The sequence below is a fragment of the Peromyscus californicus genome, unplaced genomic scaffold (assembly GCF_007827085.1).
Source record: "Peromyscus californicus insignis strain IS unplaced genomic scaffold, ASM782708v3 Scaffold_5__1_contigs__length_169319896, whole genome shotgun sequence".
Taxonomy (NCBI): domain Eukaryota; kingdom Metazoa; phylum Chordata; class Mammalia; order Rodentia; family Cricetidae; genus Peromyscus; species Peromyscus californicus.
Window position 1 is genome coordinate 42,883,771 of NW_026294573.1, and position 23,301 is coordinate 42,907,071.

Genomic DNA, 23,301 nt, shown 5'->3' on the forward strand with positions numbered 1-23,301 from the left:
CGGGTCCTCATATTTGTGTGGCATGTACTTTACACACACACACACACACACACACACACACACACACACACACCCTTGATGTTAAAAAAAAAAAGAAAAGAAAAGAAAAAACAAGTGGAGAGTGGTGGTGCACCCCAGCACCTGGGAGACAGAGGCAGGAGAATCTGAGATCTCAAGGCCAGCCTGGTCTACAGAGTGAGTTCCAGGACAGCCAGTGCTACACAGAGAAACCATCTGGAAAAAAAAAAAAACAGTAAATAAAATAAACATAGATAAGTATATCTTGCCTACCTCTACATATCCCCAGGCCATCTCAATAGACATGACCACTTTAAAAACATTAATAGACGTTTTTTCAGAACAGAAAAATTGAGCACAAACTACATTTCACAAATTCTACCTCTCCATGGTTTAGCTCATTAACAACTTTTCATTAATGTAGTACATTTCAAAATCAAGACTTTTTTGCTGCAATTTTATGAAAGAAATATGTAGGGATACAGTTTATATTGCTGTTTACTTTGTAGCAGGCTTTAATACATGTGTATTATGTATTCTGTCACAGTATCCTCCAGCACAGTTATGTTCTGAAAACCCCCCATACCCCACCTGTTTATTCATCTACCTGAGCTCCTTGTCCCCACCACTGGTCTTACTATTGCTTCATAAGTTTACTTTTTGCAGAATATCTTATAGTTGAAATCACACAGTATGTTGATTTAACTCAAACATACATCAACAGACTGGATATAATTCAGTGATACAGCATTTGCCTCAATCCTGCAAGACCCTAGTTCAAATGCATTCAGGCTTTATCATGTCTTTTCATGTCTTAATAACAAATTTCTTTTTATTGCTGAGTAAGATTCTGTTATAGGAGTATGCTGCAGTTTATGTGCCCATTAAAGTTATTAGTTACAGAACAACTTGGTTGTCTCATTTTGGGAGCAATTATAGTTACATTTTGTTTTTGTTACTGTTGGGTTTTGTTGTTGTTGATTTGGTTTTTGCTGTCCTGGGGATGAATCAGGGCTATCTGGCAAGCCTGTGTCACTGAGCTATAAAACTAGCCTTCTGCAACTATAAATTAAGTCCAGGTCTTCTGAAAAGAGAGCCAGTGTTCTTAAGTACTGGGCCATCTCTCCAGCCCCTTAGAATACATTCTTAAATGAATGTGGTTATGTTCTACATCATTTTATTTCACATTTTGCACTCTTTTACTGATGGTTTATTACTTGCTGTCTATTTTATATTTCATGCTATAGACATATGTTAAAAAGCAAATTTGAGCCATTTCAAGTGTTCAGGACTGAAAAGCAACTGTGACAACATGCAACATCAACACATTTTGCCAAGAACTGCTAATTAATGTCTAGAGCAGTGGGGTTCAGGAAGTTTTGTAAGATGAGAGCCTTGAAGAGCTTTAGTGTCTGTTCATCGGAAGTTGATAATGACCATTTGAGAGCAATCGTTTCAGCTGATTATCTCACAACTGCACAAGAAATTGCCAAAGAACTAAATGTGGACTGTTCAGTGGTCTGATTTGGCGTTTGAAGCAAATTGGAAAGGTTGAAAGAGCTTGATAAGTAGGTACCTCATGAGCTGACCAAAATTGAAAAAAAAAACAAACCAAAACTGTTTTGAGTTGTTGTCATCTCTTATTCTTTGCAACAAGGAACCATTTCTTGATCAAATTGCAAGTTGTAACAAAAAGTGGATTGTATACAATAGCTCAGTAGTTGGACCAAAAGAGAAACCTTACAGTACATTTTAATTTTAATACACTCAAAAAAGGTCGTGGCTACTGTTTTGTGGTCTGCTGTTGATCTGAACCACTACAGCGTTCTGCCTCCCTCCAAAACCATTACATCCCAGGACTGTGCCAAGCACGTCAGTGAGATGCACTGAAAATGACATTGTCTGCAGCTGCTTTGAGTCAACAGCTCTGCTCAGTTCTTCTCCATGGCAAAGCTCAACCCCATGGCACACAGTCGGCATTTCAAAAGTCAGACCACTGGGCTGTGAAGTTTTCTCCTCCTCTACTGTTCACCTGGTGGCTCGCCAGCTGTCTTGTTAAAGCATCGCACAACTTTTTGCAGAGAAAACACTTGCACAAACAGCAGGATGCAGAAAGTACCTTCCAGGAAGACTTTGTAGAATCCAGGAGCATGAATTTTTATGTTAATAAACTCATCTTTTGAAAAATATATGTTGATTGTAATAGTTCCTATGTTAGTTAATAAAGATGTGTTAGAGCTTAGTTATGATTTAAAATCCACAATCCAAAACCACGACTCTTTTGCACCAACTTAAAAACTTTGATGTTTCTTCATCTGTTTGTCTTTCTGATTGTGATTTTCCTTATGTATTTACTTGTTTACTTTTGTCCTCCAAATCTGTTCCAAGCTCCTTGAAGGTACAGATCTTTTCTGCTTTGGTTGCTGCTGCATTCTCTCAGCTCTAGCATGTAAGAGATGCTTAGTTGATATTTGTTAAACTAAAAAGTAAATAAATAGTTTATTACAACAGTACTATTTTACATAACACCTTCAATCTTTAGATAATGGTATCAAATTTAGATATAATAAATGGCAGAATTTGGGAGATAGTTTTCTTTTTTGTTCAATTTTTTGAGATGGGGTCTTGCTGTATATCCCTGGCAGTCCTAGAACTCACCATGTGGACCACACTGTCCTCACATTCATGGTTAATTCTTCTGCCTTCCAAATGCTGGAATTACAAGTATGTGATGCCACACCTACACTTTTTTGTTTGTTTGAGACAGGGTCTTTTGTATCTAAGCCTCAATCTTGTTATATAACAAAGAGTGACCTGGAACTTCTGATCCTTTTACCTCGACCTCCTAAATGATAGGATTGCAAGTGTGTACACCTGACACTTTTTGTTTGCTTGAGATAGGACCTCATATAGCCCTGACTGACTTCAAACTAGCTGTGTAGTCGAAGGCAACCCTGACCTTTTTGTCTCTCCTGGCATTCTGAATTATTGTAATGCCTGGATTACAGACCTGTACTGCATGCCCCATTCATGTGGTGCTGGACTAGGCAGGTACTCTACCAGTTGAGTTACATCCCCAGCCCAGAAACTTATTTAAATTAGTTGTATTTTTCTTGATTTCTTATTTAAGAACAGATCGAAACAATGACAGGTTTCTTGTCTTAGTTTCTGTCTTAGTTACTGTTCTATTGTAAGGATACACTACAACCAAGGCAACTCTTACAAAAAGAAGGTATTTAAGTGGGGCCTTGCTTACAGTTTCAGAGGGACCATTATTATGGTGGGAAGCAGACAGGCAGGGCACTGTGGCAGTAGCTGAGAGCTTTACATCCTGTTCCACAGGTAGAGCGAGCTTTTGAAACCCCCAGTGACACATCTCCAACAAGGACACACCTACTCCAACAAGGACATACCTCCTAATGCTCGAGAGTTCGCCAACTGGGGACTAAGCATACAAATATAGGCGCCTATGGGGGCCATACTCATTCAGACCTTTGCGGTTTCTTATTTATGTTCTGACAGGAGTCAGATATGAGAGCAATAACTGCCTTCTATAAATAGAATATTGCATGCAGTTCAGTTTCCTTTATACTCCACCTGAAAACCTGTCATCTTGCCCCTGTAATGATTTGAACCATCTGGCATCAAATAGGACCAACAGTTAGGTTCAGTGTGGTACGAATGAAGTTAGGGAAATGCCTCCCATTACAAACTCTGAAAGATTATGTTGGTTAAAAGTAACCCTGACCTTTGACAAGAGCAATTATCACATAGCTTTGTCTTTATTCCATATTGTATTGAACCTTGACATTTATTCTGGGTTTGATTTGCATTCCCAGTATCCAGCACAGTACCTGCAACTTCAAAGTGCTCAACAGACATTGTTAATTAGTGAATAAACAAGTCATAATGGCTGATTTATTGTGTCAATTACTCATCAGTCTCTGCATTGAGTATTGAGTTTATACTGATAACTGTAGATGTATCCAACCTTCCCATCAAACAATAAACACAGAACCAATGCAAAGAAGAAAGCCAAGAGGTCAGAGCCAAGAGCCAAAACCTTACCCTTCCTCCTGCAGTGGTCCTACCTCTCCGAACCAGAGCTACCCCTGTGTTAAAGTCTTTATATAGAGTTCCTGTCCTGCCTTCTCATTGGTTGTAAACCCAACCACATGACCGCCTCCTCACAGCCTGTCTGTATAGACCTCCAGGTTTTCCATGATTGGTATTAAGATTAAAGGCATGTGTATCCAATAATGGCTGTATCCCTGAACACACAGAGACTTACCCAGCTCTGCCTACTAAGTGCTGGAATTACAAGCGTACGCTACCACTGCCCTGCTTTCCTATGGCTTGCTAATAGCTCTGACCCCCGGGCAACTTGATTTTTTAACATACAAATAACATTTTAATACAAATAAAATATCACCATATTTCCCCTTTTCTATTTTAATAAAAAGGAAAAAAAAGAAAAAGCTTATAACTAATATAAGAAAAACTATATACAAAAGGACAATAACTATATACAATATATACAAGTAATAAATACCTAAACAATGTCTAGTCCATTTGTATTTGACAAATTCAGAGAAAATAATTTCATTATCTATCCTATTTTGGTAAGTCCAAAATGTATCCTAATTAATCTTCAACTATAACTAACTAACCTTCAACTATAACTAACTAATCTTCAACTCCCTCAGAGACCCAAGAAGGAAATAATATTAGCTAACAAAAATAAAAACAGGAAGTGCACATAAGCAACCTCCAAAAAATTTGTGAGTTGACAGAAACAGACAGCTGTCTGGACAGTCACCTGAGGTTTCTCCGAAGTGCTGGGGCATCATCTTCAGCCTATAGGCCCAGCATATCCGACAGACTCATTTGTGAAGCAGGATGTACACAAGGTCAACAGTTCAACCTCACATTGAGTGAGAGTAGTCCATGTACCAGAAACACCTGAATTCCACCAGTGTCATGTCATGATTCAGGATTTCAAATTCTGGAAATTGCTGATGGTTTTCCAACTCAGCTGTCCATTCTTCCTGGCTGTGTATATATGGCTTCATCTCAGCATCCCATTCTTCTCCATATCCCTCCATCAAATGCCAGTCTACTATTGAGAGGCGTGAGCTTAGTTACTCTTCAAGAATAACTGTTTCAGCTGCTGTTCCATTGCACATCAGAGGCCATCGGCCCACTGCCTGTTCAGCTGCCTTCGAAGAAAAGGGCACTGTACCTTTTTCGAATTGCGAAGGCCACTTCAGGGATGGTGCCATATTGTCCTGGCCTCTGAAGATGCCTTTTGATAAAGCCATAACCACACTTGTTTTGGCAAGAATCAGTAATCCTTTGTTTTATGTTCTGTTTGTCCATTTTGTCCTGTTGATTCGAGGATACTTTGTTGTCCAGTGGCTAACTTTTGCCACAATGAAAGTTAACTCCATATGCAGTTTCTTCAATGCCCATATTTTCTCTGAAGTAGATTGGTACTGCCAGGAGCCGACATGTCTCATAGTCATAACAAAAAAGAAAAATTTTCTAAGTTATTAAAACATTTTAAATGCCATATTCTGTAGATCTCTGAAGGGTTTGAAGATAACCTGTCTATCTAAAATATATCTACTCAATCTTGAAAACATACCTAATATAACTACAAGTTCTATTATAATATCTAACTACTAACTTTCATTTCTTTATATCCTAATAGTTGGTAATAACATTCAAGGATCAGAAAATTGCATTACATTGTTAGATGAACGGTACAATTAGAAAAATATATATAACATTTTCTAACAATATCAATTTCAATATATATAATTTGTATACAATATAAAACAATCCAATCCAATGTAAAGTATTTACATTTTTCTTTTCTTTCTTTCTTTTTTTTTTAATAAGAACCTTAAATCTAATCTCCTTTGCTTAGCCTTTTTCCTAACCCTTGACAACAACTTGTAACCAACCCCCCTAATCAATGAAAATTATCCCAGACCCAAAACCCATTAAAAGACCAAAAAAACCAACCGCCCCACACCACCTCTTTGGGAATGTGGGCGTCGTATTCTTGAAATTGCTTCCTGCTGGGTATGGGCGAAGGTATCTTTATCCTGAAAGAAAAATTTTAGGTTAATTGTCAAATTCTAGGAAAGGTAAATATATCCTTCGTTATCCAGTCTGTGTATAATGCCAAAATTCAGGGTTTATCTCAAATCCTTATTCAAGTAGTCTTTGAGATTGGATCATCTCAGCTAGCTCTTCTCAAAATTGCTCTGAGCACTTTGTAGTTCAAAGCTGATCTGTAGATGATGTTTGTCAGCTTAGTGATGTTATTATTGTCCACGTGGAATTGTTGTTGTTGTGGGGCCCCATCTTCTTCCTGGAGACTTCAGTTGATGTTAGGCCTAACCGTGATTTCCTGCAAAAAACTGATAAGAGACTCGAACACAAAGACTATATATGCGACTTTTTAGAATTAGTTAGTACTCTATATGACCATTTATATCTTAACAAAGTTTAAAATGTATATATATCTATATATATTGATCTTGTAAATTTTGATATAAAATTCATACTTTAAGAAAAGTTTAAAGAATCAGAATAGAATCAAAGAGTTGAGATTCGTAATAGAATAGTCCCTTAATTAATTTGGCTTTTCTCCTGTCCCATAGCAGAAGATGGCTCTTTTCCTCTGGCATGATACAGGGAGTTTGCATTTTCCTTTTAACAACATGCTTGAGTTTAAAGAAGGAGAGAGCCATTCTCCAACTCCAAAGTCAGCTTTAAATTTTAATTGAACTGGGACTATTAGAAGTTAAATAGTGTTAAATCTTTAAAGAAAAGCAGAAACAAACATTTAGGAAGACATAAAATTTTTTTAGATAACATACCCATACGCCATTTCACTCTGTTTCTTAGGATAGATGATTTGTTCCTTTTCTTCAGTTGTCTCATTTGTCCAGTGTTCTTCAAATTCCTTAACCTTCATTCTCCTAAAAGACAAAAACAAAAACCTTTCCCCAAGGTTTTTTGGGGATGTTCCTTTTTGACAAGTTATCTGATTAAATGAAAAGGCATGTGTTACTGGTGTAAGTTAGTTTAAATTGGATGTTTACGATAGTTGATGAACTATCACCTCCTCTAATTAAGAGGTCTCTCTTGTTCAAATCGAACCTTTATCAATTTTGATGGTACCCACAGCTTGTCTTCTCCTGTAGAAATAAAAGCAAAACCTCGTCCCCAACGTAACACATACCCTGGTTTCCATTCTGAGGTCAGCACATCCTTAAAGTATATAGGTTGATTTAATTCTGTAGTTTTTTCTATTATCCAATGTCTCTCTGCAGCTGTTGTTCCTTTCTCATTGGCATTGAGAAAATTCAAAGTTAATAGAGCATTATGTAGTCTATTTCTGGGGGTTTTTGTTACTCCTTTTTGTTTGTTTAGCATATCCTTTAGAGTTCTGTTTGATCTTTCTATAACTGCTTGACCTGTAGGATTATGTGGTATACCTGTAACATGGTTTATATTATAATAAGCAAAAAACTGTTTCATTTTAACAGAGACATATGATGGAGCATTATCAGTTTTGATTTGTGCAGGTATACCCATAATGGCCATAACTTCTAGCAAATGAGTGATTACAGAATTAGCTTTTTCAGAACTCAAAGCAGTTGCCCATTGAAATCCTGAATAAGTATCGATAGTGTGGTGTACATATTTCAGTTTTCCAAATTGTGCAAAGTGAAACACGTCCATCTGCCAGATTTCATTCCTCTGAGTACCCTTTGGGTTACATCCTGCTGGTAATGGTGTTTGATTGTAGAAGGAACAAGTAGGACATTTCTTTACTATTTCTTTGGCTTGTTGCCAGGTTATGGAAAAATCCTTTTTTAAACCTTTACTATTTACATGATGTTTTTTATGAAATTCTGAGGCATCCAGCACATTTCCTATCAATAATTTATCAATCTCATCATTGCCTTGTGCTAGAGGGCCTGGCAGACCAGTATGGGATCGGATGTGAGTTATATATAAAGGATGACTCCGTTTTCTGATTGTATCTTGTAATTGAATAAATAATGAAGTTAATTCTGAAGCATCGTGGATAAATTCTGCAGTCTCAATATGTAATACTACTCTTTCAGCATACTGAGAGTCAGTTACTATATTGAGAGGTTCTGAAAAATCCATTAATACCAACAGAATAGCATACAATTCTGATTTTTGAACTGAATTATAAGGACTTTGAACCACTTTACTTAAATTTTCTGATTTGTAACCTGCCTTTCCTTGTTTGTTGGCATCTGTATAAAATGTACGAACTCCAGATATGGGTTTTTTCCTCACAATTTGAGGCAAGATCCAATCAGCTCTCTTTATAAGATCAATTCTATTGCTTTTGGGATATTTGCTGTTAATTTCTCCCAAAAAATTACTACAAGCTTTTTGCCAAGCTTCATTTTCTATCCATAATTTTTCAATGTCCTCCTTAGTTAAAGGTACGACAATTTCTGCTGGGTCTATTCCTGCTAATTGACGAAGTCTCAATTTTCCTTTCCAAATCAAGTCAGAGATTTTTTCCACATAAGTTTTTAATTTTTTATTTGGTTTATTTGGTAAAAATATCCATTCCAATATAATATCTTCCCTTTGCATTAATATTCCTGTTGGGGAATGCCTAGAAGGTAAAATAACCAAAATGCAATCCAGCTTTGGATCAATACGATCTACGTGCCCTTCATGTACTTTCTTTTCTACCAAGGCCAATTCTTTCTCAGCTTCAGGTGATAATTCTCTTGGACTATTTAAGTCCTTATCACCTTCTAAGGTTTTAAACAAATTATTCAGTTCATCATTTTTTACCCCAACAATAGTTCTTAGATGAGAAATGTCTCCAAATAATCTTTGAAAGTCATTAAGAGTCTGTAGTCGATCTCTCCTAATTTGCACTTTTTGAGGTCTAATTTTTTGAAGTTCTATTTTATATCCTAAATAATTAATAGAATCTCCTCTTTGTACCTTTTCTAAAGCAATTTGTAATCCCCAGCAAGGCAAAATTTTCTTTACTTTTTCAAACATTCTTTCTAAAGTATCTGCATTTGAATCAGCTAATAAAATGTCATCCATATAATGATAAATTATAGATTTAGGAAATTTTTTACGTACCACTTCTAATGGCTGTTTTACAAAATATTGGCACAAAGTTGGGCTATTCAACATTCCCTGTGGGAGAACCCTCCATTGAAATCTTTTAACCGGTTGAGAATTATTATAAGTAGGCACTGTGAAAGCAAATCTTTCTCTGTCTTTTTCTTGTAAGGGTATTGAAAAGAAACAGTCTTTTAAATCAATAACTATGAGAGGCCAGCCTTTTGGTAACAGAGTAGGTAAAGGAATTCCAGATTGTAAAGAGCCCATTGGCTGAATTACTTTGTTAATTGCTCTAAGGTCTGTTACCATTCTCCATTTACCAGATTTTTTTTTTATAACAAATACAGGAGAATTCCAAGGGCTGGTTGATTCTTCAATATGATGAGCATTTAACTGTTCTTCCACCAGCTCTTGTAAAGCCTGGAGTTTCTCTGTTGTTAAAGGCCATTGCTGAACCCATACAGGCTTGTCTGTTGACCATTTTAAAGGTAGAGCTGTTAATGTTTTTGGAAGATTATCAGTTGTTGTGCCCTGTTCTTGTATGACATGGATGGCTGGTGAGCACTCATTAGAATAATATCTTTTAATATTTCTCTCAGAAACATGTACTAATTTATGATTTGTTTCTGAGATTGGAGGGATATTAATCTGAGTATTCCACTGTTGTAACAAGTCTCGACCCCACAGGTTCATAGCTATGTTAGCCATATATGGTTTTAATTTTCCTTTCTGTCCTTCTGGACCTATACATTCAAGCCATCTTACACTTTGTTTCACTCTAGATAATGTCCCAATTCCTAAGAGTTGAATGTTTACCTCCTGAAGAGGCCAAGTTGGATGCCAAAATTCTGGTGCAATTATGGTAATGTCAGCACCTGTGTCTACCAGACCAGACAACAAAACACCATTTATTTTTATTGTTAGTTTTGGTCTTTGTTCATTAATAGAAGTTTGCCAAAAAATTTTCTTTATGTTTTTTCCTGTATTTCCTATTTTCTCTGTTTCATCATCTCGACTAACATGATTTATTCCAATAGACATTTGGTTATTTAGTTGCTTTGAGTAGGGGTTTCCTCTACAACTGCAGGAAAGGTTTGAACTGGATTTACTGTGGGGGCCTGCCTGAGGCCCCTCTGGGAGTTTCCCGAAGCTCGAGGCAGAGGGTTACCCTGTCTGTCCCTTGTTGATCTACATTCGTTGGTCCAGTGTTTTCCCTTACCACACCTTCTGCATACTCCAGAAGGAAGGGGCATTCTGTTGCCAGTGTTCCTTGAATAAACATTATTTCTAGGAATGACCTGTTTACAATCCCTTTTCAAATGTCCTTGCTTTCCACATCCAAAACATCTAACATTGCTCAAACCTTTTGAAATTGCTTTTCCTACCCACATATCATCATGGTCATAAGCCTCTACATTAACTGTATCTCTAATCCAATCTTCCAAAGGTGCAGATCTTGCCTTTAACGGCCTAATTATTCTTTTGCACACTGCATTTGCATTCTCAAAGGCTAAAGATTCAATTATTATCTGACTAGCCTCTGAATTCGGGACCATTTTTTGTACTGCTGAAGTCAATCTTTGTAAGAAGTCTGTGAAAGATTCTTTGGGGCCCTGTATAACCTTTGTAAATGACTCAGTTTTTTTTCCTGGTTCTTCAACTCTGTCCCATGCATTCAAAGCTGCCGTTTTACATAGAAGTAGGGTTTGGACATCATATGAACATTGTGTTTGTACTGAAGCATATTGGCCTTCGCCAATAAGCTGATCCTGGCAGACTTGTATTCCGCTATCCCTCCATTGTCTTTCTATATTTTTAGCCTCATTACTGAACCACATTTTCCACTGGAGATTTTGTCCGGGTTCAAGAACAGCCTGTGCCAATTCCCGCCAGTCCTTTGGTATAATCCTATTACAAGTTGACCAGGTGTTTAACATTTGCTTTACATATGGGGAGTGCATGCCATAAGATGCTATTGCCTCCTTAAATCTTCGTAAGTCTAACATTTCAACTGGAACCCAAGTATTTTGTTCATTCTCTTCATCAGGTAGCTGCTGTACGGCTACTGGATAAATTAAGGGTGATTGTGTGAAAACTGGCTTTCTTTCTGTAACCTTACGATCCAATTTTGAAACAACTTCACTATTTATTTCTTCTGTCTGAATTTGAATTTCTCTATAATTCATTTTTACCGGTTTAACAAGTTTTTCTAAGACTGTTATCCTGGCACTTAAGTTGACGATCTTTTTAAATAGTAAAATGAGGATAAGAAAAGTAATAAACTGAATAATTCGATCAATATTAATCTTTTCATATAGTTGTTCCATTGTCAGAGTGCCTAAAATTTCAAACAAAGCCCAATTTTCTTCCAATGTACACATAAAGCCCATTTTTTTTTTTAATGTAGAAAAAAATTCTCTTTTAAATAGATATGTTAATTGACTTACCAAGTCTGGGTAGAACAGTAGAATCCCAGGGAATTTCACAGCCACCTGGTGTTCGAGGTGTGAATCCAGCGAGAGAGAGAGAGAGAGAGAGAGAGAGAGAGAGAGAGAGAGAGAGAGAGAGAGAAGTGTAGCCCTTGAGCCGAGTCAAGCCTTGGCTTTACAGGCAGGGGCCCTGTTCAGCGGGGCAGGCCTGAGTTGTTTGTAGCAGTTCCAGCTGCGGGTCAGTCAGGCCTGGGCCCAAGCTAGGCAGCCGGGCCGCCCAGGCTGGAAACCGGACCTGCCGCCAAGCCAAGCCAATCTGTTTTTAATGAATTCTTGTCACGTTGGGCGCCAAATGTAGATGTATCCAACCTTCCCATCAAACAATAAACACAGAACCAATGCAAAGAAGAAAGCCAAGAGGTCAGAGCCAAGAGCCAAAACCTTACCCTTCCTCCTGCAGTGGTCCTACCTCTCCGAACCAGAGCTACCCCTGTGTTAAAGTCTTTATATAGAGTTCCTGTCCTGCCTTCTCATTGGTTGTAAACCCAACCACATGACCGCCTCCTCACAGCCTGTCTGTATAGGCCTCCAGGTTTTCCATGATTGGTATTAAGATTAAAGGCATGTGTATCCAATAATGGCTGTATCCCTGAACACACACTTACCCAGCTCTGCCTACTAAGTGCTGGAATTACAAGCGTACGCTACCACTGCCCTGCTTTCCTATGGCTTGCTAATAGCTCTGACCCCCGGGCAACTTGATTTTTTAACATACAAATAACATTTTAATACAAATAAAATATCACCATAGATAACTGCTATCCCTAACCCCATATGTATGTAAATATTATACCATTGACCAAAGCCAAGCATGTATAAGTTGTAAGGACTATGAAGGAAATAAACAAGAAAGTTAATGTAAAAAGTGGTGTGTGTAGGCCATTCTGGGAAGGCCTGTGAGAAGCAGCATTTGATGTTCCAAAGAGAACAGCTTGAATGAAGGCTCTGAGGCAAGATAGCATCTATTCAAGAAGGAACCCAGTATGGTAAAGTATAGTGATTGAGGGAAAAAAATCCATAAAGAAGTTGTAGAGGAAATCAGAGGAAAAGTCAGGTAGTGTTTTGCAGGTCGTGTTAAAGATTGTGTTTAACCCTAGAATAACATTCCGTTGCATAAATGTACATTTTATTCTTCCTTTCATCCGTTGATAGACATCCAGGCTGTTTCCAATTTCTGCATGTTATGAACAGAGCAGCAGTGAACATGTATGAGCAGGTGTCTCTGCAGTAGGATGTAGAGTCCTTTGGGTATATGCTGAGGAGTGGTATAGCTGGATTTTGAGGTATATCTGTTCCCGGATTCCCAAGGAAACACCACATTGATTTCCATAGTGGACATGCCATGATTTTCAAAGGAAAAAAATGTAAATATACTTCAAAAAAGAAAAAAAATACCTGGTTTTAAATTTTATTTTAGATGTGATTCCTTATTTATTTGTTTGTTTGTTTGGTTGTTTTTTTGAGGCAGGATTTCTCTGTGTAGTCCTGGCTGTCCTGGAACTTACTCTAGACCAGGCTGACTTTGAACTCACAGAGATCCCTCTGCTTCTGCCTTGGGAGTGCTGGGATTAAAGGCAGCTGCCACTACTGCCCAGCTGTGATTTCTTATTGTAAATAAAATTGCTAAGTTATAGTTAGGTTATAGTCATTTCTGTTTTATGTTTGAGAATTCGGGCAGTGACTGCAGAATAATTTTCATAAGATCTGCATTGGCAGGACATTAAGATAGATTATGTTTTGGTTCATACCTTCAGTGATAATTTTAAGACTCACTTTTGTCCTTGAATGTTAAAACAAGGTCACTGGTTTCCCCTTAAAAAGCAAAGGATAGTAAATTCTGATATTAAAAGTCGGTTGAGACCTATGAACCAATGGCTGAGGAGCCCCCACCTGGATCAGGCCCTCTGGATAAGTGAGACAGTTGATGAGCTTGAACTGTTTGGGAGGCATCCAGGCACTGGGACCAGGACCTGTCCTTAGTGCATGAGCTGGCTGTTTGGAACCTGGGGCTTACTCAGGGACACTTGGCTCGGCCTGGGAGGAGGGGACTAGCCCTGCCTGGACTGAATCTACCAGGTTGAACTCAATCCCCAGGGGAGTCTTTGCCCTGGAAGAGATGGGAATGGGGAGTGGGCTGGGGGGAGGGGGGGGGGAGAGAACAAGGGAATCCGTGACTGATATGTAAAATTAAATTATAAAAAAAAAAGTCAGTTGAAGTATGACGCTAAGGTCATTGTGAAGATCAAAAGAGGTCATCAGTGTCTCTCTGTTCGTTGTGTGTGCATATGATGTGCGCACAGGTGTGAGGTCTTGTGTGTAGAGATTAGAGGACAACTTTGTGGAGTCCTCTCCTTCCACTTTCTACCTTTTATGGATTCTGGGGTTAAACTCGGGTCACCAAGCATGTGTAGCAAGCACCATTATCCACTAAGCTGTTCCACGAGCCCCATGGGATCAGTATTTTTTAAACATTAGAAATATACTAGTTGACAACATAGATTAGCCATCTATCCTTGAACTTTATTTAGAACTAATGTGATCTAGGTTTAGAATAACCTTATAGCTACTTACCTGCTTCTTTATTTTAGGCAAGGAACTTTGTTCATCTGTAAGTGGAAGGGATAATACTTAAAACTTGCACATTTATAAATGGCTAAGATTTATTGAGCCACTAGGTAGCTCATAACTGTCTGTTAACTCCAGTTGCAAGGAATCTAGTGCCCTCTTCTGGCTTACATGGGTACCTGCATGCACATGGTAAATACACAGCACATAGTCTCTCTTTTTGGTTGGCTCCATTCAGTTCCTACATCTTTGCTCACCAACCTTTGGAATTTGGATATCCTAAGTTTTCCATTGCAATGTAGACTTCTTAGCATCACACAGCACACTCAAGAGCTCCGTGCAGAAAGCTGACCATGCTATACATGATCTAAGGGACTTTTTGCTTGGCTCCTTAGCACAAGCCCTGTAACTGTGACATTCTGCTTGCCTGCAAAACTATCATCATGCTGTGATACTAAATTCTGCTGTGCACTCAAGACAAGCCCGGCTCTTGTAGACTGCAGACGCAGTGGCCTCTGTGTGCTTTGACAGCTGAGCCCAGGAAAACACTTCCACCTCTGTTCTCCATCCTGGAAGCTCCATGTTTCCAAACGTCCGCCTTTCAAATTAATAGTTTTCAAGTGAGCTTTCGGTGTTAGGCCCTGGAGCCTTGCTTGAGTGTAGTCGCTTCCTCAGGCAGCCGTTGCTGATGCCTCAGAGCAAAATCTGAGACTTTTCTAAAGGTGTGCTTCTCTCACAGCCACACCAGCTTTGTTTACATCCTCCTTTCTGCCCTGTCGGAGGCTTTAGCCACAGCATGCCTGTTCATGCACATTTTTCATATTTTCTGCTTCACTCTCTATACTCTCTCACTTTATTTTATTTTTATTTTTTCAAGACAGAGTTTCTCTATGTACTTCTGGCTGTCTTGGAACTCACTCTGTAGACGAGGCTGGCCTCGAACTCAGAGATCTGCTTGCTTCTGCCTCCAAGTGCCGGGATTAAAGGTGTGCGTCACCACGCAGCTCTACTCTCTCAATTTAAGTCTGTCTGAATTAAGCAGTGAGTTATAACTGTACCACTGCTGGAATAGTACAGTATTTTGTAATGTACTATGCCAAATAGTCAGCCAGCCTCACCAGATTTTGAAGACATGGGCAGAATGTACCCAGTTACTTCGCCAGAATGAAGTGTGAGTGCCTTCTCCAATTCCTGATGGAGTTCTTCCTTCTGAAACATTATGGTCACAGCCTTTACTGTCTGCATTTTTAATTTTTTAAAAAAAATTTTATTGGTGAATATGTATGTGCATATATACATATATGGAAATATATGTGTTTAGGTGTACTCCCTATGTGTGAACATATGGAGACCAGAGGATAATGCTAGGTGTCTTCCTCTGTTGCTCTTTCTATTTTCTTGTTCGTTTAGTGTATATGTGTGTGCTATGTGTGCATGTTATTTTTCACATTCACAAGTGTATGGCTGTGTGTGCGCAGGAGCCCATGTGTGCGCATGGTTTTGTAGACTTGAGGTAGATATCAAGTGCCTCTCTCAATCATTCCACTTTATATTTTTTAAAAATATTAATGTTGGGAGGGGAAGAGGTGTAAACAGAAGTTTTTGTCCCACTAGCAACTCCTAAGTACCCAGCAACCACTTTCCAAATAATTGACTGGGAGGCTTAATATTACTTATAAATGCTCAGCTGGTAGCTCTGCCTTATTACTAACTAGCTCTTACACTTAAATAAACCCGTAATTCTTCTCTATGTTTAGCCACATGGCTTGGTACCTTTTTTTCAGTACAACAGTCTCATCTTGCTTCCTCTGTGTCTGGCTGGCGACTCTTTTTTTTTTTTTGGTTTTCCGAGACAGGGTTTCTCTGTGTAGCTTTGCGCCTTTCCTGGAACTCACTCTGTAGTCCAGGCTGGCCTCGAACTCACAGAGATCCGCCTGGCTCTGCCTCCCGAGTGCTGGGATTAAAGGAGTGCGCCACCACCAACCCCCAGCCTGGCTGGCGACTCTTGACTCCACCCTTCTCCTTCCCATCATCCTTAGTTTGGTCTCCCCGCCTATACTTCCTACCCAGCTGCTGGCCCGTGTTTTATTAAACCAATTTGAGTGACAAATCTTTACAATGTACAGAGGATTCTTCCACGGGGGGGGGGGGGTGGGGGGGGGGTGGGGTATGTGCACATCTGAAGATAAGAGGGCAACTTACAGAGTCTGTTCCCCCACCCCACCCCACCCCCACCCCACCCCACCCCACCCCCACCCCCACCCCCATGTGGGTTCTGGAGATTCAAACTCAGGTTGCCAGGGTTGGTGGCAAGTGTCCTTACTGGTTGAGCCATCTCCTCTAGCCCTCTACTTTGTATGAGGGAATGTCTCAAGCCCAGATCTTGCCATTTTGGCTAGTCTTGCTTGTCAGGTTACTCAAGAAAGAAATCGTGCTGGGCAGTGGCAATGCATGCCTTTAATGCCAGCACTCGGAAGGTGGAGGCAGGTGAATCGCTTGAGTTCTCGGACAGCCAGGGCTACACAGAGAAACCTTGTCTCGAAAAACCAAAAAAAAAAAAAAAAAAAAAAAAAAAAAAGAAAAAAAAAGAAAAAGAAAAGAAAGAAAAAGATTTACATTCTGTTTCTCGTACTGAGACTACAGGGGAGCTGTAATGCCCACCTAGATTTTGTATGGGTTCTGGGATCCAAACTCTGGTCATCCACACTTGTGCAGCAAGCACTTTAACCACGGAGCCCTCTCTCCAGCCCTCCTGTCTGTATTTATCAGCATCCAGGTCTTCCACACTCCCACTAGAATAATCATCAAGCTTTGCTTACAGCCTTCTGGGACTTAGCTAGCTCTACATACCTCCTGCAAAGTTCCAAAGGCCCACAATCCGCATTGTCAGGCTTGTGACAGCAAGGGTGCTGTTCCTGATGCCATTGTTCTGTATTTGTTACACATCCTGTACCAGCATGCCTGAAGGAAACAGCTTAAGGGAGTGTTGCCAGTGAAGTTAGGGTCGGGCCTGGGACCCGGCAAACCTGGGACACTAGGTGCAGCCACCCTCCTCAGTAGGTGAATTAATACAGACAAATCACAGTGACAAACCAGGAAAGGAGGTTTATTCACTATGGCTACATTGGGAAGAGAAACAAAGAGATCCAGTGCCAGCTCCCTCAGCTCCCGAAAGTCCGTCTTCTAGGCCCTGTCCTGAGGTTTGGTTTAAATCGGAGACAGGTGTTTGCACACTGACGTCAGTGTGTTCTCACCGGTCGTCGGCCCATCTCTGTCTTTACTCCGTCTCGTCTGCGAGGTGACAAGTTGCCAGAACAATGTCAGCTCTCTTCCTGAGAGACAAATTCTTCCTCTGACTTTAGCCTTTTCCTTCTAGCATGAGATTCCTGGGGAAATTCCAGTTTTGGGGGGACTATTTTTTTCAGTAGTGAAAAGCAGGACAGACAGAGGTGTCGCTTTAGACTAGTGCATTCTTGGCAGATGTTACAGAAGGAAGGAGTTGTTCTGGCTCTGGTTCAGGGAATACAGTCTGTCAGTGACAGGGAAGGCATAGTGGTAGAAGTGACTCACATCTGTAACAACAGGAACAGCAGTCTCGTTACAGCAGGATCGCTGTAACTTCAAGGCCAGCGTTGACTGCAGAGTGAAACTCTCCAAACAGCAAAATTAGAAACAAAACCCTTGGTTTTTCCCTGGGTGAAGTACACCACACCTTGTGTTCTGTGAATATCTTAGTGGATTTGAAAATGCAAAGTGGTGGCACATACCTTTAATCCTAGCACTGGGAGGCAGAGGCAGGCGGTTCTCTGTGAGTTCAGGACAGCCTGATCTACAAGAGTGAGTTCCAGGACAGCCAGGGCTACACAGAGAAACCTTCTCAAGCCACCCCCCCCCCCCCAAAAAAAAAGCAAAGTCCTTTGAAAACTAAATTGGTAATCATAATAGCTAGATTGGTCAATTTGACCTAGCGGGAAGAAAGCTGCTATAGCTAATGTTAAGTTTGGTATGACCCTTCATCTCTTGGTTCATCGTTAGAGGCATAAGATAGTTCCAGGCCATGAAAACTAGGGTAGAGTTTATTTTGCTGGGAACAGCTTTCTTCCTCTGCAAAACTGTGGTAAGTGACTAAAGAGTCCTCAAGAAAATAACTGTTAAGAGGAACCTGAGGAATTTTTGCATGACATGGAAAGGGAGAGGAAGGAAGGTGGGAAGGAGGTTAGCATTGGCCTGGCTGGCTTTGCTGGCTGGCTTTGTTGTCCGCCCTGGCTTGCTGGAGCTAGAGCTGGGATGATTTTTTTTTTTTTTTTAAAGAATCATTTATTTTTTGTGTATACAGTGTTCTGCCTGCATATATGGCTGCAGGCCAGAAGAGGGCGCCAGATCTCATTACAGATGGTTGTGAGCCACCATGTGGTTGCTGGGTATTGAACTCAGGACCTCTGGAAGAGCAGCCAGTGTTCTTAACCTCTGAGCCATCTCTCTAGCCCAAAGCTGTGCTGATTTTTGTTACGCAGTTGTATGTTTTCATTCTTGTCCTTCATAGCAAACTGGTGTGATTATTAGGTAATAAAAAATGGATTTAAACCCAGAACTTGCCATCTTTGATCATTTCCTCCTCCTGTATAACTCCTTCCCAAGCAGACGATCTCTAAGTCTTGGTGTTATGAGAAATATAAAATAAGACTTTAGTTACCGATAGGCCAATTTCTCATAATGGCCTATGGGTAACTGAAGTCTTATTTTATTTTTCCTTGCTATATATTTCCCATGTGACCATGGTTAATATTTTTATTTTCATCAAGTTTTATTGGCTTTCTTATTGTTGACAGACTTATAAATATCACTCTTCATTTTGAATCCCAGCTTCTTGAATTGCTGTTCTGTTGTTTGGTTTGGGTTTTTTGTGTGTGTGTGTGTGAGACAGGGTTTCTCTGTTTAACAGTCCTAGCTGTCCTGGCACTTGCTCTGTAGCCCAGGCTGGCCTCCAACTCATGGAGATCCACCTGTCTCTGCCTCCCTAGTGCTGGGATTAAAGGCATGCACCACCACTGCATGGCTGAATTGCTGTTTTTTGATTCTGTATTATGGTAGATAACATGGTTCGCTCTTAGTCAGTATTGGTCAATATTTGTTCACTGCTTTTGTACTTTATCCTGGTGAGTTCAGTATCTTCTTTTTCCTCCCAGGTTTTCTGTGCTTCCTGCTGTAGCCTGAAATGCAAACTGCTATACATGGACCGAAAGGAAGCTAGAGTGTGTGTAATCTGTCATTCAGTGCTAATGAATGGTGAGTATTGAAACAGATTGATGCAGTCACTACGACAGAATAAGAGAATTCCTATGAAGAGTCTCCCTTCCCTGCCTTTCTTTACTATTTGTTCACCTTCTCAAATGTTATAACTGTAACTGAAAATCTTGAGCTTAATCTCCATGTTTTGAAAGTATGTTAGCATTTCAGGTTTCCCATGTTAAATTTAATGAGTGAATACTAAAGCTGGATAAGTTCTGTGGGAAGAATAAAGTCCTTTGAGAAAATGGTGTCCCTGTCCGATGATTTGACCGCATAGCTATAAGATACTAAAATTGAGACAAGGTTCTCCTTCCCAGAACTTTCATAGTGCTTTAGAATACATTTTTAATAATACCTTACTTCATTCATTTTGTTAGAAATAAATATTTTAGCACCAAGTAGAAATTTAGTATCAAATAGAAATATTAGTATTTAGTATCAAGTAGAAATTTGTAGTTTTTTTGCCAGTTGCTTCTTCAAAACATTTTTTGTGTGGGGAGAAGAATATAGCCAAGGGAAGGAAGATAAAACTTAATCATTGTTCATCTTTTATGGGACTAGAAATAAATCCATGGACATTTTAGTTAAAAAAAAAAAAAAAACACCACAACCAAAATCCTTGAGTATTCTTGTGAAAAAAATACAGTAAAACTTGCCAGGTGATAGTATTTTCTCTTTGAATGTGTCTTTGTACAGTTGCCAGAACAATTCCAAGTAGTCGGTGTTGAAACTGGACACCGTTGCTGCCTGTGTCCCAGTAGTGGCGTCCTGGAGACTGGAATTTATCTGCTCTTAGATCTTCCTGCTCTGTCTGTCTGCATTGCTCATAGTGATGTTTTCCTGTTGCTGGCTTGTTAACCTATTGCATGTCAGTTAATCTGATCTGTTCTAATATCCTATGATCTACCCAGTTTCCTCCCATTTCTGAATTTTTAGAATTTTGATGAAACATGAATCATTCTCTCTACTCTTAAGGATCACTGTTTGGTGGTTACTTCACTGAGTTGCTCAATTGATGGTTTTTATTCTACTGCTTTCATTTTTGGACACATATCCACAGATAAGAATATACAGCGTAATTGCAATGCTTAATACCTCTTTTATTTGATGAGGTCTTCCAACTTGATAGCATTTTTTTTTAACTTGGCATAGCTAAAGATGAAGGAAATGGCAGAGGATTCATATGGAATCACTTCCTTTTTATTAAGCCCAGGAGGCCCTAGTTTTGCCAGTGTCTTTCCTCTTGCATGGCTTAGCCTGGTCTCTTTCTGAGTATTTAATTTGATGCTTTTCAATGTTCCTCTTTTCCCTTTCTCCTGTTCTCTTCCACCCTCTTCCTGCCAGAGCTTTCGAATGAGCGTAGCTTTTGTTACTAGCCTTAGAGGAAAGAAGTATTCAACATAAATATTCCAAGTCTTTTGGATCATTCTTTGATGTTGAATGAGGGTATTTTGTTTTTGTTTTGGTCTTTGTTTTAAAGGTATTTTATTAAAAATTGGGTAGTTTCTATTCCTGGGTATTTATTACCTGCAACTCAAAAATAAAATTTTGATGTCTTTGGTTTCTGTAGCTCCATCCATCCTATTTACTTTTAGAGACAGTGTTGATATATGTCAGTTAATAAGATTACAGATTCATAGGCTCTTAATGTATTTGTGATCATACTGGTTGATCACTTATATGCTATTGGCACATTTTCATGTTCAAGTAGGTCCTGTGCTTTTGAGACACACGAAGAATGTGCAGTGGTTTACTGTTGGACACTTTTATACAGGTGATGGCTGTATTAAAGATAAATCACAGCAATACTGAGATGTATACTCCTAAGCTTTAGGCATCTGAATTTTTCAAATGAGATTTTTATCTCAGCTAAAAAGAGCCTGAAGGTCTAAAAATAAGACTAAAACAATCATACAATGGAATTATATTTTTTTGGTCTCTGCATTAAACCAGAAAATGCCTAAAGGCTATCTGACGTTATATTCCTCCATCTTAAGAAATACATGGTCTCCTTAAAAAAATAAATAAATAAATAAAAAAGGCAAATAAACCTATAGGTCTAGTCCTTAACTAGCAATCTCTACCAATAGTCCTGGAGTTATTATTTTTAAATATTGTGTCATTTTTTTTAATCCATTCAAATAATTTGCTTAGCTAAATGGTCTCTCCTGTTGAATAAAACCATCTATCTCCTGAATACCTTCACTAGCTGGAAGAGAGACGTACTGGGAATGTTAATGAGGACAAGCTGCATTATTATCCAATATTGTCAAGGTCTTGATGTCCATATTTTGCAATCCATTCACATTGATTGTGTCTGTATTTGCTTTAGCTCAAGCCTGGGAGAACATGATGAGTGCCTCAAGCCAGAGCCCTAACCCTAACAATCCTGCTGAGTACTGTTCTACTATCCCTCCCTTGCAGCAAGCTCAGGCCTCAGGAGCCCTGAGCTCTCCACCTCCCACTGTGATGGTACCTGTGGGAGTTTTAAAGCACCCTGGAACAGAAGGTAGGGGATCATGTGCTCTTCTCTCCTTTTCTTCACCAAGCTCCTCTGAAAGGTGCTGATGTGGCTTTATAGCACCACTCTTTAATCTCTACAGCTAAGTCTCTTTGGGTGGTTATTAAAATAGAAGACCGAGATGAGAAATATGTCAAGAGTATATGTGAGCAAGTAAAAAACTACCGTATTGCCTGATATTTTGGAGGGACCTCTGAAAGCATGTCCGTTTCCCCGCCACCTTGAGAATGACTAATTACACGCCCTATACCTGACAAGAGTTGTAGACTTTGAAACCATCCTAGAAAGTCCTAGATTCAGGCTACTTAAATGTTCTTGGTAGGAGTTTGCCAGGTGGTGAAAATGAGCCTTCTTCCTGCTGACCAAACCATTCTGGTATTGCTTTCAGGAATAGACATTGCCATATTCTCTTTTTGTGATTAATTTATCCATTGTAAAATATGAAAATATTATCTCATATATAGACCTTTAAATCCAGGACTTTAATTCTGATTATATCATATGATTATATCATATAGTCTCAACTTTTGGGAGTTGTTACTTCCTTATGATTATGATAGTGTCAGATGAAAGGTACACTATAAATTTAGAAGAATATGAATAATAAAAATAACAATTACATATTTCTTTAAAATGACCTTGTCAAGATGTTTCCCTTGCTAGTTCAATCTATCTTCTAATTTGATGTCTGTTCACATAGTGTGTTCCCTTTCCCTTGTTAAGTGCTCCTTCCCTTTTGAAGATCAGGCCTCTACTGAGATTATCGCTCTTCCCGCGTCTCCTCTTTCAGATCATCCCTCAGTGGAAAAGCCTTGTATTTTTGTGAGTTCGGGCTTTCTTAAAACCCTTATTCTCTTTGCTTCATTTGTCATTTTGTTGTTCTTTCCCAGTCTCTTTGTTTTAACCATTCAGGCTGATTTCCAAACCTGGGTTTAAGGATATTGTTTCATCAAATGCTATTTCTGAGCTTTCCCTGTCCTTCCACTAAAGTGCAAACCAGCGCCAGATCAGTCTTTTTCCTCTTCGGTTACATTGAGCCAAAGATCTGGTTAGTTTGAGCCTCAATTCTTACATGTCTGTGCCAGTTCTTCCTTTATTAATCGGTGGTTCTTAGTAGTCTTCAGAGCATCTTTGCCCGTTAGAAGTACCATATCATTTTGCAAGTATTTAATTTCTGTGGATCTCATATTTTTAGGAGCTAGGGATTTATTTTGCTAGATTTTTTTTCCTGCTATAAATCCATTTTCTGGTTATTTAAAACGC

The 23,301-nt window shown here is 39.2% G+C and overlaps 1 protein-coding gene across 3 annotated transcripts in view; it reads left to right on the forward strand.

Moving 5' to 3' along the window:
• Zfyve9 (zinc finger FYVE-type containing 9) overlaps positions 1 to 23,301 on the forward strand; it is a 159,883-nt gene that overhangs the window by 76,571 nt on the left and 60,011 nt on the right. For 2 of the 3 annotated variants that reach the window (XM_052715755.1, XM_052715757.1), the window contains exons 5-6: positions 19,415 to 19,514; positions 21,850 to 22,026. In XM_052715755.1, the coding sequence (XP_052571715.1) occupies positions 19,415 to 19,514; positions 21,850 to 22,026 (277 nt within the window). The remainder of the gene's footprint in view (positions 1 to 19,414; positions 19,515 to 21,849; positions 22,027 to 23,301) is intronic. The other variant, XM_052715758.1, reaches the window with a different exon arrangement.